Source organism: Hyla sarda, chromosome 3 (genome assembly GCF_029499605.1).
Source record: "Hyla sarda isolate aHylSar1 chromosome 3, aHylSar1.hap1, whole genome shotgun sequence".
NCBI lineage: Eukaryota > Metazoa > Chordata > Amphibia > Anura > Hylidae > Hyla > Hyla sarda.
In genome coordinates, this window is record NC_079191.1 from 239,987,065 (window position 1) to 240,000,890 (window position 13,826).

The window sequence follows — 13,826 nt, forward strand, 5'->3', positions numbered from 1 at the left end:
TTTTTTACACTAACATGCTGGTGTTGCCCCATACTTTTCATTTTGACAAGAGGTAAAAGGGAAAAACACCCCCCAAAATTTGTAATGCAATTTCTCCCGACTACGGAGATACCCCATATGTGGGCGCAAAGTGCTCTTGGGGGGCACAACAAGGCCCAGAAGGGAGAGTGCACCATGTACATTTGAGGCGATTTGCACAGGGCTGGCTGATTGTTACAGCGGTTTTGACAAACGCAAAAAAAAAAAAACCTCACATGTGACCCCATTTCGGAAACTACACCCCTCACGGAATGTAATGAGGGGTGCAGTGAGAATTTACACCCCACTGGTGTCTGACAGATCTTTGGAACAGTGGGCTGCGCAAATTAAAAATTTTGTACAGCCCACTGTTCCAAAGATCTGACAGACACCAGTGGGGGGTAAATGCTCACTGTACCCCTTGTTACGTTCCTCAAGGGGTTTAGTTTCCAAAATGGTATGCCATGTGGGGGTTATTTTGCTGTCCTGGCACCATAGGGGCTTCCTAAATGCGACATGCCCCCCGAGCAAAATTTGCTCTCAAAAAGCCAAATATGACTCCCTCTCTTATGAGCATTGTAGTTCGCCCGTAGTGCACTTCAGGTCAATTTATGGGGTACCTTCATACTCAGAAGAGATGGGGTTACAAATTTTGGGGGGTATTTTCTGCTATTAACCCTTGCAAAAATGTGAAATTTGGGGGGGAAACACACATTTTAGTGACATTTTTTTTTTTTTTTTTTACGTATGCAAAAGGCGTGAAACCCCTGTGGGGTATTAAGGCTCACTTTATTTCTTGTTACGTTCCTCAAGGGGTCTAGTTTCCAAAATGGTATGCCATGTGGGTATTTTTTGCTGTCCTGGCACCATAGGGGCTTCCTAAATGCGACATGCCCCCGAGCAAAATTTGCTCTCAAAAAGCCAAATATGACTCCTTCTCTTCTGAGCATTGTAGTTCGTCCGTAGTACACTTCAGGTCAACTTATGGGGTACCCCCATACTCAGAAGAGATGGGGTTACAAATTTTGGGGGGTATTTTCTGCTATTAACCCTTGCATACATGTGAAATTTGGGTGGAAACACACATTTTAGTGACATTTTTAAAACATTTTTTTACATATGCAAAAGTCGTGAAACACCTGTGGGGTATTAAGGCTCACTTTATTCCTTGTTACGTTCCTCAAGGGGTCTAGTTTCCAAAATGGTATGCCATGTGGGTATTTGTTCCTGTTCTGGCACCATAGGGGCTTCCTAAATGCAACATGCCCCCCAAAAACCATTTCAGAAAAACGTACTCTCCAAAATCCCCTCGTCGCTCCTTCGCTTCTGAGCCCTCTACTGTGCCCGCCGAACACTTTACATAGACATATGAGGTATGTGCTTACTCGAGAGAAATTGGGCTACAAATATAAGTATACATTTTCTCCTTTTACCCCTTGTAAAAATTCAAAAATTGGGTCTACAAGAACATGCAAGTGTAAAAAATGAAGATTGTGAATTTTCTCCTTCACTTTGCTGCTATTCCTGTGAAACACCTAAAGGGTTAAAACGCTGACTGAATGTCATTTTGAATACTTTGGGGGGTGCAGTTTTTATAATTGGGTCATTTATGGGGTATTTCTAATATGAAGACCCTTCAAATCCACTTCAAACCTGAACTGGTCCCTGAAAAATTGTGATTTTGGAAATTTTGTGAAAAATTGGAAAATTGCTGCTGAACTTTGAAGCCCTCTGGTGTCTTCCAAAAGTAAAAAATCGTAAATTTTATGATGCAAATATAAAGTGGACATATTGTATATGTGAATAAAAAAAATAATTATTTGGAATATCCATTTTCCTTACAAGCAGAGAGCTTCAAAGTTAGAAAAATGCAAAATTTTCAATTTTTTCATCAAATTTTGGAATTTTTCACTAAGAAACGATGCAAGTATCGACAAAATTTTACCAATAACATAAAGTAGAATATGTCACGAAAAAACAATCTTGGAATCAGAATGATAGGTAAAAGCGTCTTAGAGTTATTAATGCTTAAAGTGACAGTGGTCAGATGTTCAAAAAACGCTCTGGTCCTAAGGTGTAAAATGGCCTGGTCCTTAAGGGGTTAAGGGTCTATCAAGAAAATTTCAGTCAGTTTCCGATAATTTTTCTAGATAAAGTAGACTTTACTATATACATATATTTACATAAGTATTTTGTGTCACTTTATAATACACATACGTAGAGCAATCGTATACAAGTGACCGCTCGACATATGATGGCCTCGACATATGATCATTTCAACATATGATGGCCTCTCAGAGCCTATCGTATGTTGAAGGCAGCCTCGACATATGATGCTGCTGTGTGTCGGGGCCATCATACAAACAGCTATCTGACAGCGCTGACAACTTCAGCAACTGACAGATAGTTGTTTAATGTGCCCGTGTGCCCCGTTCTGCCTCCTGTTACTCACATGCTGTCCTGCTAACTCACGAAGGCTTCCACTGTGAGCTCCATGTAAGCCCCGCCCCCCCCAGTGCAGCCATAGCCAATAGCCTGCAGCATCTTGCTGCAGGCATCCAATGAGCTGCTGGCTGCCCTCTCCTTCCTTTTCTATAGAGCTGTAGTCGGCAGGATGGTAATGGAGGATATTCTGTCCCCCCTGAAGGTATTTAAAGAACTGTACAGTACTGTATGCGATGTCACACATCACATACAATACATATACACACTATACACCCCATACATCAATGTTTCCCTATCAGTGTGCCTCCAGCTGTTGCAAAACTATAATCTCTCAGCATGCCCAGACAGTCAATGGCTGTACATGCATGCTGGGAGTTGTAGTTGTGCAACAGCTGGAGGCACCCTGGTTTGTTAAACACTCCACATACACTCCACATACAATGGTCATCCCAGAACCAATTAGCAGTTTCCCATAGAGATATGTATTCAACATACAATGGTTCCAAGGCCCCAGAACCAATTACCATTTTTACATAGACATATGTACTCGACATATGATGGTTTCAACATATGATGGTTCTCCTGGAACCAATTAATATCATATGTTGAGGGACCACTGTACTGACTGCACGCCTACTAGGTTTAAAGGGAATTTTTTTTGTTTGTCTATGCTACAGGGGCTGTAAAGTTAGTGTAGTTCATAATATAGTGTCTGTACCTGTGTGTGACGGTTTTCTCACAATTCTTCTGTGATTTTCACCCCAATATTTATTTATAACAGCATACAAAATTACTGTTGTCTCAGATTTTTCCCAGCATGCAATGCGGCCGAGACCTGCCTCACTAGTCAGCTGATGACAGAGAGCCTGTCTGCTTCAATGGGTGGAGTGATCGCTTGTGAGAGAGATCAATCTGAAACTAATGCAACAGCTGTAGGCACCCTGATTGAAAACCACAGGTCTTTTGAATGGATGCAGCTCATTTATGTTTCAATGGGTGGGGTGGCTGATGTGTGGGAGGGAGGAAAATGGAATTATGGGATTTTTAGTCAAAATAAGAAAACTCAAGCAGGAAGTTCCAGTTCAAAAAAGCTAGCCACGGTATTATTGTAATCTCACAGCATAGCCATTTAGCCCCAAGACAAGCGCAGATCCTTCCTAAGCATGTCCATTACTGTCTGCCAGGTACGTACTAAAATCCCCTTGTGGTGGATAACCCCTTTAATCACAGCAGGTGAGTTGAAATTCAAGACATAACTCGAAATATTCTTCCAGCTTTAATTCATTTTTCCATAATGCCCATCGGCGCGTCTTACAGGACATTTTATGACAGCATTTTAACAGCAGAAAACAGCAGCATAGTTTGTAGTTTCACCAGTCATGGCACAATGTTTCAGGGGCGGACCCCCTTATTCATGCGCATTGAATGCTGGGAACACGAACACCTAAGTAAGAACTCCACAGCTGTAAATCATTAGAAAAGCTTTCAAAATATTAAAGTGCACATATAATTCAAATTCTAGATGTTTGTCCAATGTAGAATTTGCCGCAAGGACATTTTAATGAACAAATTACATTATTAGAATTACAAGTCCCTTGATGTTAATTTTATGACCTTTGGTGGGATGATGAACCACATCACCTTAAATGATGTTATTACAGTTCGTACAAGATAGACAGGGAAATGTACCCTGTCTCCGAGACGATAAAAAAGTTTGTCTATCCTTCTTTTTAACAGCAATATCACTTTTAATTAACCTGTCATAAAAGATTTTCCTTTCTTTCTTATGCACGTACATAGGTGGATGTGTAAATAATGTTCCGTATTTCAGATCTGCTTTCACAATACCCAATATTTTTTTTATAGTTTTTATGACAAGATTACTCCTAAAACTCGATTTTTTTCTTTTTTCCTTTTTTTCTGTTGGTGTTCTTAATTGTATTCTTGTTAATTCTCCAACGCTATTTTTTTCTTTTTCAATTTTTTGCTGATTATATCCTTTCTCTATGAATTTTTTTAAACAATTTTTTCACCTATTTTCTCATATTCTTCATCTGTACTAGTTATCCGACATGCCCTAATAAACTGACTTCTTGGCAAACCCTTAAACACTTAGGGTGAATGGTAACTGGATTTATGCAACATATTGTTCCTGTCAATAGGCTTTGTAAACAATGTTGTCTCAAATCCTGATTCAGTTTTTTTCCCTCAACATCTAAAAAATTTATAGCAGTGGTGTCATAACGAATAGTAAATTTAATAGTTTCCTGTAAACTGTTTAGCACGTCTACAAAGTGCAACTGTGCTTCTTCACTATCATGCCACAATAAGAATACATCGCCCACGTAGCGAAGCCACGTGGACGATGCGTTCAGTAATCTAGCAAAAAGATGTGTCGGTCCTCAAAAGTCGTCATAAATACGTTAGCTAACAATGGGGCTACTGAGGACCCCATCAAAACTCTGTATGTTTGCATAACAAATTAGTTATCAAAACGAAAATAATTCTTAGTTAACACGAATTCTAACAATGTCATGAGGAACAACAACATCCTATTGTCAAGAGCTATGTTTCAAAATAAAGCTTCACGTACATACTCAATACTCTCTTCTTGAGGAATATTCGTATAGAGACTCTGAACATCTAACGTACATAAAAAAAAAAGTGACATTCGTGCTGGATATACGTTTTAGTTGTAATAAAAAAAATCTGTAGTATATATACCGTATTTATCGGGGTATACCACGCACCGGCCTATAACACGCACCCTCATTTTACCAAGGATATTTGGGTAAAAAAAGTATTTTACCCAAATATCCTTGGTAAAATGAGAGTGCGTGTGTGTGCATGCGTATAGCCCGATACACCCCCAGGAAAGGCAGGGGGAGAGGGGCCATCGCTGCCCACTTCTCTCCCCCTGCCTGTCCTGGGGTCTAGAGCCCTGCTGCCGCCGCTTCTCTCCCGCTGGCTATCTGCGCCGCTGCCCGTTCTCTCCCCCTGACTATCGGTGCCGGCGCCCCATTGCTGGCACCGATAGCCAGGGGGAGAGAAGCGGCGCCGGCAATGGGGCAGCGTTTCCTCCCCCATCCCCGGTTGTATAATTACCTGTTGCCGGGGTCGGGTCCGCGCTGCTTCAGGCCTCCGATGTGCGTCCCATGCGTCGTTGCTATACACTGCACGGCGCGGTGCAATGACGAGTGACGTCATTGTGTCTCGCAGCGCATAGCAACGACGCAGGGGACGCACACCGGAGGCCTGAAGCAGCGCGGACCCGACTCCCGGCAATGGTGCCGCTGCCCCTTCTCTCCCCCTGTCCGTCGGCGCCGCTGCCCCATTGCCGACGCCGCTTCTCTCCGCCGGGCTATCGGCGCCGGCAGTGGGGCGCCAGCACCGATAGTCAGGCGGAGAGAACGGGCAGCGACACCGATAGCCAGGGGGACAGAAGGGCCGGCAGCAGGGCTCTAGACCCCAGGACAAGCAGGGGCAGAGAAGCCGGCAGCGGTGGCGGTCTCTGCACCTGCAAAGCCGCTGCAGTTCATTGATTTAAAGCGCCCACTTTAAATCATTGAACTGCAGCGGCTTATCTGCGTATTACACGCAGGTAGACTTTAGGCTACAAATTTTAGCCTAAAAAGTGCGTGTTATATGCCGATAAATACGGTAGTAAACATCTAGGTAATTTTATTTCCTTTTATAGAAAGCTATCCACAAGGACCGTGAGAGGCTGGAGCAGGGAGCCCCATCCAGATACGATCGGGCGCCCTGTCGCGATCCTTGTGGACCTTAGGTAATGTGTACAAAACCGGTACTCTAGGATACTCAATAATGAGTGACTTTAACATTATTTCTGAAATCATTTTTTATCATGAAAACTTTGTGCTATGTATGTGTCCACTATGTTCTTAAATATATTTTTGCGGATCATTTTTTTTACTTTTTTTTATAAACTTTTGTATCTGCCAACTGATCTTGAACTTCTGACACATAATAATTTTTATTCATAACAACAATGGCCCTTTCCTTATCAGCTCTTTTTATTGTAAGGGAGGGGTCATTCCGCAGAATATTAAGAGCCATTTGCTCCTTTTCATTTAAGTTTGATTTTACATAATGTACCTTAAACCAACAATCATCAACTTTAGGTTTTTTGGGCTGTAAACCTGCACCTGCATTTGGTTTACACAATAAAAAAAGTTCAAAATCATCTTTTAATCTTGTGGTTTAGCATCACCAGTCACGTGCTAACTGGTCTGCATTTACGTTGCTTAAAATACGACAGCACAGATGACTACAATAATTGCATGTAATACAATGACGGCAGTCACGCCTCCTCCCATAGACTTGCATTGAGGGGACGGGGCATGACGTCACGGGGGGGCAGAGACGTGACGTCATGGACTTCCGTTCTGGTGGTCGGAACCCAGACCCTCCAGCGCTTCCGTACCAGAAACAGGTGGGTGCCGCATGCTATATTGCGGGGGTCCCCAGTGGCGGAACCCCCGTGATCAGACAGATGTCTAGGGGTGGAATACTCCTTTAATAGTCTTACCAAGATCAAAAATAGTCTAGAATGGGGCGGAAGTACGGTATATCAAATTTCTTCCAGGTTTATATCCTTAGATGGATTTGCCCATTCTTGGAGTCATGTGATGTGTAGTGGGTTAGAAGGGGGCGGAGTGTATGTAGCATTCCATATTGATGTCTATGATTAGATATTGCCCATCTTGATATCATGAGGTTTCCTCTGGACAGAGTGATGTATAACCTTTTTCTTATATGATATTCCTAACCTAGTAGCTCATGTATTGTAACATACTTGCTCACTACTCACATGTATTGTTCTATTGTTATGTAGTCAATTAACAAGCTTGTAATGCTTTACTAACATATCTAATTGATATTCATTTGCATATATCATTGTGTTTGTTACTCATTTATGTTTGTAAACTTATAACCAATAAATCTGCATACTTTTATAATACCTGTGTATTATTGCATATTGCAAATCTACATCCAAGCATTAATGTCATCCTGTCATGAAAGAACTTGTTGATATCTGAGGAAATAGTCGGACTCAGATGTGAATTGTATTGATTAGGCTTGTCTACAATTCACAAGGTCATAATTTTGATAATTTTAATAATTTTTACATTTTTCATAATTAATATTTTTATGAACATAATTCAGTTATTAACGCACGACATGAATGAGTACACCCTTGCAGTGGGTACCTTCCTGCAACATACCCATATGTCCTGTCTATTCCCAGCTCTCCTGTATGTGGCACAGGAGATCGGTGACGGGAGCTGGCTGTCAATTACAGCCAGGATCTCTCCGCAGCTGCCAATACAGAGATTGTGCAAGTCTCATCAATGTTAATACCCATAGATGCCGTGGTCAGTACTGACAACATCATTTATAGGATTGACAGGGGGAGGGGGTTCCCTTGTCCCCATTGGCTACCCAGTGATGCGATCACTGGGTCCCGATGGTTGCCAAGGCAGCAGGAGGCCAGATGATGTAATTCTTTCTGCCAAGTACAGAAGCCTGTGAGGGTCAACCATAGGCTGGGTCTCACAGGTGAACTGTCAATGTGTGCTGACAGTTATACTGTGCAACAGTACAGATGTACTGCAGTCTAGTATAACAGGGAAAAAGTAGAAAGTATAAAAATAAAATGATAAAAAGCCATGCTCGCCCCACCAAAAAATAAGCCCTCACACAATGCGGTCAGCTGATAAATTAACAAGTTATGGCTGTCAGAACATGGCAACACAAAAAAAGGGAAAAAAATTATTGTGTCAGATTTGAAAAATGGGGCTTGGTCTTTAGGGTCAAACATACAGCATCATAGTGTTCCTGTCATTTTACAAAACTTTTGACAAGTGTTAAAAATTTTGATCGGTTGGGGTCTGGGTGTTCAGAACCCCAGCAATCATTAGAAAGAGCAGGGAGAAGCATGTGGCTGTGCACTTCATTCCCTGGCTTACTGCCATATTTATCCAGCTACAGGAGATGGACTCAATTATAAGTTTATGGCGCTTGTCTTCAGCAACTAGATGCAGATTTAGTGAAAAATACTCTTTAATTCCACTGACAGATGCATGTAATACTGGTTATGTTGGATTAATTAGACAAGTTAAGGATGCTTTTACATAGGACTGAAACTCTACAAATAAAAATTTTTCCCAATTAATTCATTAGGGAAGTCAAAATTTGCAAGACAGGAGAACGCACAGAGGAGTACTATCAGACAGGAGAGAGCACAGTGGAGTGCTATCAGACAGGAGAGAGCACAGAGGAGTGCTATCAGACAGGAGAACGCACAGAGGAGTACTATCAGTCAGGAGAAAGCACAGAGGAGTCCTATCAGACAGGAGAGAGCACAGAGGAGTACTATCAGACAGGAGAGAGCCCAGAGGAGTGCTATCAGACCGGAGAGAGCACAGAGGAGTGCTATCAGACAGGATAGAGCACAGAGGAGTATAATCAGACAGGAGAAAGCACAGAGGAGTCCTATCAGACAGGAGAGAGCACAGAGGAGTACTATCAGACAGGAGAGAGCCCAGAGGAGTGCTATCAGACCGGAGAGAGCACAGAGGAGTGCTATCAGACAGGAGAGAGCACAGAGGAGTATAATCAGACAGGAGAGAGCACAGAGGAGTGCTATCAGACAGGAGAGATCACAGAGGAGTACTATCAGACAGGAGAGAGCGCAGAGAAGTACTATCAGACAGGAGAGATCACAGAGGAGTACTATCAGACAGGAGAGAGCACAGAGGAGTACTATCAGACAGGAGAGAGCGCAGAGAAGTACTATCAGACAGGAGAGATCACAGAGGAGTACTATCAGACAGGAGAGAGCACAGAGGAGTACTATCAGACAGGAGAAAGCACAGAGAAGTGCTAGCCCACCCTCAATTACAGGACTTTGTCCATGCCTGTGTTTCAGCTTGGACAAAGCCATGATTTTATAAGCCATGACTTCTATAAAAAGGAAATACAATGTTCTTATGAAGAATATTAGAAAGGTTTATGTTTTGCCATGATGTATAACATATAAAAAGTTTTTGTATCTGACAGTGCCCATTTAAATATTACGTGCTAACTTTATTCTGTGGGTCAGCACGATTATTGTGATACAAAACTTTTTTTGTTGTTTTTTCAACTACATTACACTTTTCTTTTTACTACACTGTGTTACTTCTCTATTGCAGTGTATATTGCTGTCACTTTAACACTAAAATGCATCCTATCAGGTTGAAATAGGTGTACTATTAAGCCTCCGGCTGCCATGAGTCCCACTGGCATCCCATAATCGCATTATGCACTAACTCTAACCATGGTTATATGGCTAAGGTCAATCTGGGCCATTAAAGCAGGGTGACAGCTGTATAGCATAGCTGGCATCCATGAGCTAAGCCTGCACATTGCAGTGATTTCAGTGACACAAAGTTGACCTACTACAAAACTTTAGGCAGGTAGTTTAAAGTTATTTCAAATAGAGAAAACAGACATCCACAACATGCACAATGATCTAATGCATCTCAGCAACATTTATTAAACTAACAGGTCGTTAGTGTACTTTATGATCATGCAGTGCAAGCCCACTAGCCAAATCACGGCCACCTGTAAGTAGCAGGTCCCTAATGTCCCAAGCATAAAATGGCGTAGCACTGAGCCGCGACCACCACCGCCACAACACCAGTGCCAACAGGGGAACAACCCATTGGCAGAGCAGCCCCTATGCCACTTAAACCAGTCCCAGGGCCACGCCTCCCCAGAAACACGGTGCCATGGCAGCAATGGACACCGCACAGCACCACACCAGTGTGAACAAGGTGTAAAAGCTCACTTACCATGTGCTCCCAGACTGGGAGGCTGCCAGAAAGGAAGGGGCCCTGTGCAGCTTCCTGCTAATTTATATATGCCTGGGCTGAGGGGGAGGGGCAGAGTGCAGACCAAGTAAAAAAAAATAAAAAAAAAGAGGGGGATAGAAAACACAATGTGAATTCAAATAGAGAAAACATACATGGTAGCACATCCAAGCTTTTACACGTTGTTCACACTGGTGTGGTGCTGTGCGGCATCCATTGCTTCCGCGGCACCGTGTCTGTGGGGAGGCATGGCCCTTGGACTGGTTTGAGTGGCATTGGAGCTGCTCTGCCAGTAGGTCGTACCCCCTGTGGGCACTGGTGTTGCGGCGGTGGTGGTTGCCACTCAGTGCTACGCCATTTTATGCTAGGGATGTTAGGGACCCGCTACTTACAGGTGGCCGTGACGTGGCTAGTGGGCTTGCACTTCATGATCATAAAGTACACTAATGACCTGTTAGTTTAATAAATGTTGCTGAGAAGAATTAGATCATTGTGCATGTTCTGGATGTGTAACCATGTCTGTTTTATCTATTTGAATTCACATTGTGTTTTCTATCCCCCTCTTTTTTTGTTGTTTTTACTTGGTCTGCACTCTGCCCCTCCCCCTCAGCCCAGGCATATATAAATTAGCAGGAAGCTGCACAGGGCCCATTCCTTTCTGGCAGCCTCCCAGTATAAATGGGAGCACATGGTAAGTGAGCTTTTACACCTTGTTCACACTGGTGTGGTGCTGTGCAGCATCCATTGCTGCCGCAGCGCCATGTCTGTGGGGAGGTGCGGCCCTGGGACTGGTTTGAGTGGCATTGAGGCTGCTCTGCCAGTGGGCCGTTCCCCCTGTGGGCACTGGTGTTGTGGCGGTGGTGGTCACCACTCAGTGCTACGTCATTTTATGCTAGGGACGTTAGGGACCTGCTACTTACAGGTGGCAGTGACGTGGCTAGTGGGCTTGCACTTCATGATCATAAAGTACACTAATGACCTGTCAGTTTAATAAATGTTGCTGAGAAGCATTAGATCATTGTGCATGTTGTGGATGTGCGACCATGTCTGTTTTCTCTATCTGAATTCACATTGTAGTTTAAAGTTATGACTGATCAATGTATATGGAATATGGGTTCCAGCCTGTCATTGTTAATTCACAATACCATAAACATGTTAAGAATAGGTAATGCTTTGTATGTCCATTTTACAATATTCTCCTTCCATCTGAATGACAAAGTGTTCATATATACAAACTTTAAGACCACTTTCATACAGCAGAATTTAGGTCAGTATTTTGCAACAGAATCAGATGGTATTTTGCATCAGTATTTATAGGCTTATACTAACAGTAGGTTCAAATCTTTTTATCCGACCTTTTTGCTAGGAAGATTCCACTTCTGGTTTTTATTGATGCAAAATAGTGACCAAAATACTGATACTGTATGTGAAATTGGACTTAGGGTCTTCACATTAAGCCACACATTTTGTACTGTGTATGCACACATTACTTTCAATAATGCATGCTCCTTATCTTATTCTGTACTAGTTCTCTGATAGCATTTCCTACGCAGAAGCAGATTATTTCAATGTCATTCTCAAAGTCAATGACAATGTCCTGTATTTTGACTGCCAAATTACGTAGGATTAAATGCAGAGAGGGTTCAATTAACTGAATATAATATGCTGGCACATGACAGCATAATATGTACTTATAACATTATATGTATTAATACAGTTAATAATAATATTATTATACAAAAGTCAGAAAATCTGATTTGATGGTAATAAAGAATACTTACTCAGATGTAGGCAGAGGATCTTCCTGAAAGTAGAGATCCTGTAAAGCTTGATCTGATGTAATCCTTTTTGTTGGGTCCATAGTTAGAAGTTTTTGAAGCTAAAAACAGATATTGTGCTACGTGTTCATAAAGCAAACCAAAATAAACATCATACAACATACAAAAATTGGTAAACACACATTGATTTAGATAAAATACATTAATAAACACAATTGCAGATCTCCAGAATGTCTTTTTTGTTCATTTTATTTGTCATTTGAAATTTAGTTGCCAATAGAATACTTTGCCCAATCTTTTGACAAAATCAGCTCCTTCCTTGGTGGGCTTGTGGTTAGCCTGAATAAGAGGATGAGCACAGCTAAAAAGCCAAAATATTAAACAATAGTAAGCATGTATTAACTATCCAAAGGTAGTGACTAGCATAGAATGTTTAAGACTATGGTTAAAGAGGTACTCCGTGGAAAAAAAATTTCTTTTTAAATCAACTGGTGCCAGAAAGTTAAACAGATTTTTAACTGACTTCTATTAAAAAAATATTTACCCTTCTAGTACTTTTTAGCAGCTGTATGCTACAGAGGAAATTATTTTCTTTTTGAATTTCTTTTTTGTCTTGTCCACAGTGCTCTCTGCTGACACCTGATGCTGTATCAGGAACCGTCCAGAGGAGGAGAAAATCCTCATTGCAAACCTATGCTGCTCTGGACAGTTCCTGACACAGACAGAGGTGTCAGCATTTACAAATGTACAAATCTATTTAACTTTCTGGTACCAGTTGATTTAAAAAAAAAATTATGTTTTCCACCGGAGTACCCCTTTAAGTTCACACATGCATATTTTCTGCTGCAGATTTGCTGTAACAGATTTTGCTACCCATTGAAGCGGGGAGAATGGGGAGAAAAATCTGCAGCAGCAAAAAACAGATATGCAGCAAAAATATGCACGTGTGAACGCACCCTATGAGGGTATATTCACACTGAGGAGTTAGGAGAGGAATTTACTCAAGTAATTCTGCTCGCTTGTTTCGCTCCAGTTTATCCTCAAATGAAAGTTCCATTGACTTCAATGGACTTTCCACTGCCCTGTTCACACTGAGAAATTACTGTTAGCAGAATCCGATGCTGAATTCTATTCTGCCTGAGAAATAAATGTATTCATTTGTAATACTGTATTTTAAGACCCCAGGAAACATGGAAGTTTGAATTTTATTGGCAGTTATAAGCTATAGCTCTCTGTATTATCTGTGTGTGTGCCTGTTTTAATAGCTTCAATAAGCAACGGCACTTATATTTTTTCATAGCAGCTTCATAGTTAATTAAAGGGGTACTTCACTGGAAAACATTTTCTTTTAAATCAACTGGTGCCAGTAAGGCTGGGTCCACACTACGTTTTGTCCCATACGGGAGCGCATACGGCAGGGGGGAGCTAAAACCTCGCGCTCCCGTATGGGACCGTATGCGCTCCAGTATGTCATTCATTTCAATGAGCCGACCGGAGTGAAACGTTCGGTCCGGTCGGCTCATTTTTGCGCCGTATGCGCTTTTACAACCGGACCTAAAACTGTGGTCAACCACGGATTTAGGTCCGGTTGTAAAAGCGCATACGGCGCAAAAATGAGCCAACCGGACCGAACGTTTCACTCCGGTCGGCTCATTGAAATGAATGACATACGGGAGCGCATACGGTCACATACGGGAGCGCGAGCTTT

At 42.1% G+C, this 13,826-nt stretch overlaps 1 protein-coding gene and 1 long non-coding RNA gene across 8 annotated transcripts in view; one reads left to right on the plus strand and one right to left on the minus strand.

Annotated features, from left to right (window-relative positions):
- Nucleotides 1–13,826, plus strand: part of LOC130362205 (uncharacterized) — a 53,489-nt gene that overhangs the window by 36,633 nt on the left and 3,030 nt on the right. The window lies entirely within an intron of this gene.
- CDK19 (cyclin dependent kinase 19) overlaps nucleotides 1–13,826 on the minus strand; it is a 438,492-nt gene that overhangs the window by 36,552 nt on the left and 388,114 nt on the right. For all 7 annotated transcript variants that reach the window (XM_056566332.1, XM_056566331.1, XM_056566326.1 and 4 more), the window contains one exon: nucleotides 12,122–12,219. In XM_056566332.1, the coding sequence (XP_056422307.1) occupies nucleotides 12,122–12,219 (98 nt within the window). The remainder of the gene's footprint in view (nucleotides 1–12,121; nucleotides 12,220–13,826) is intronic.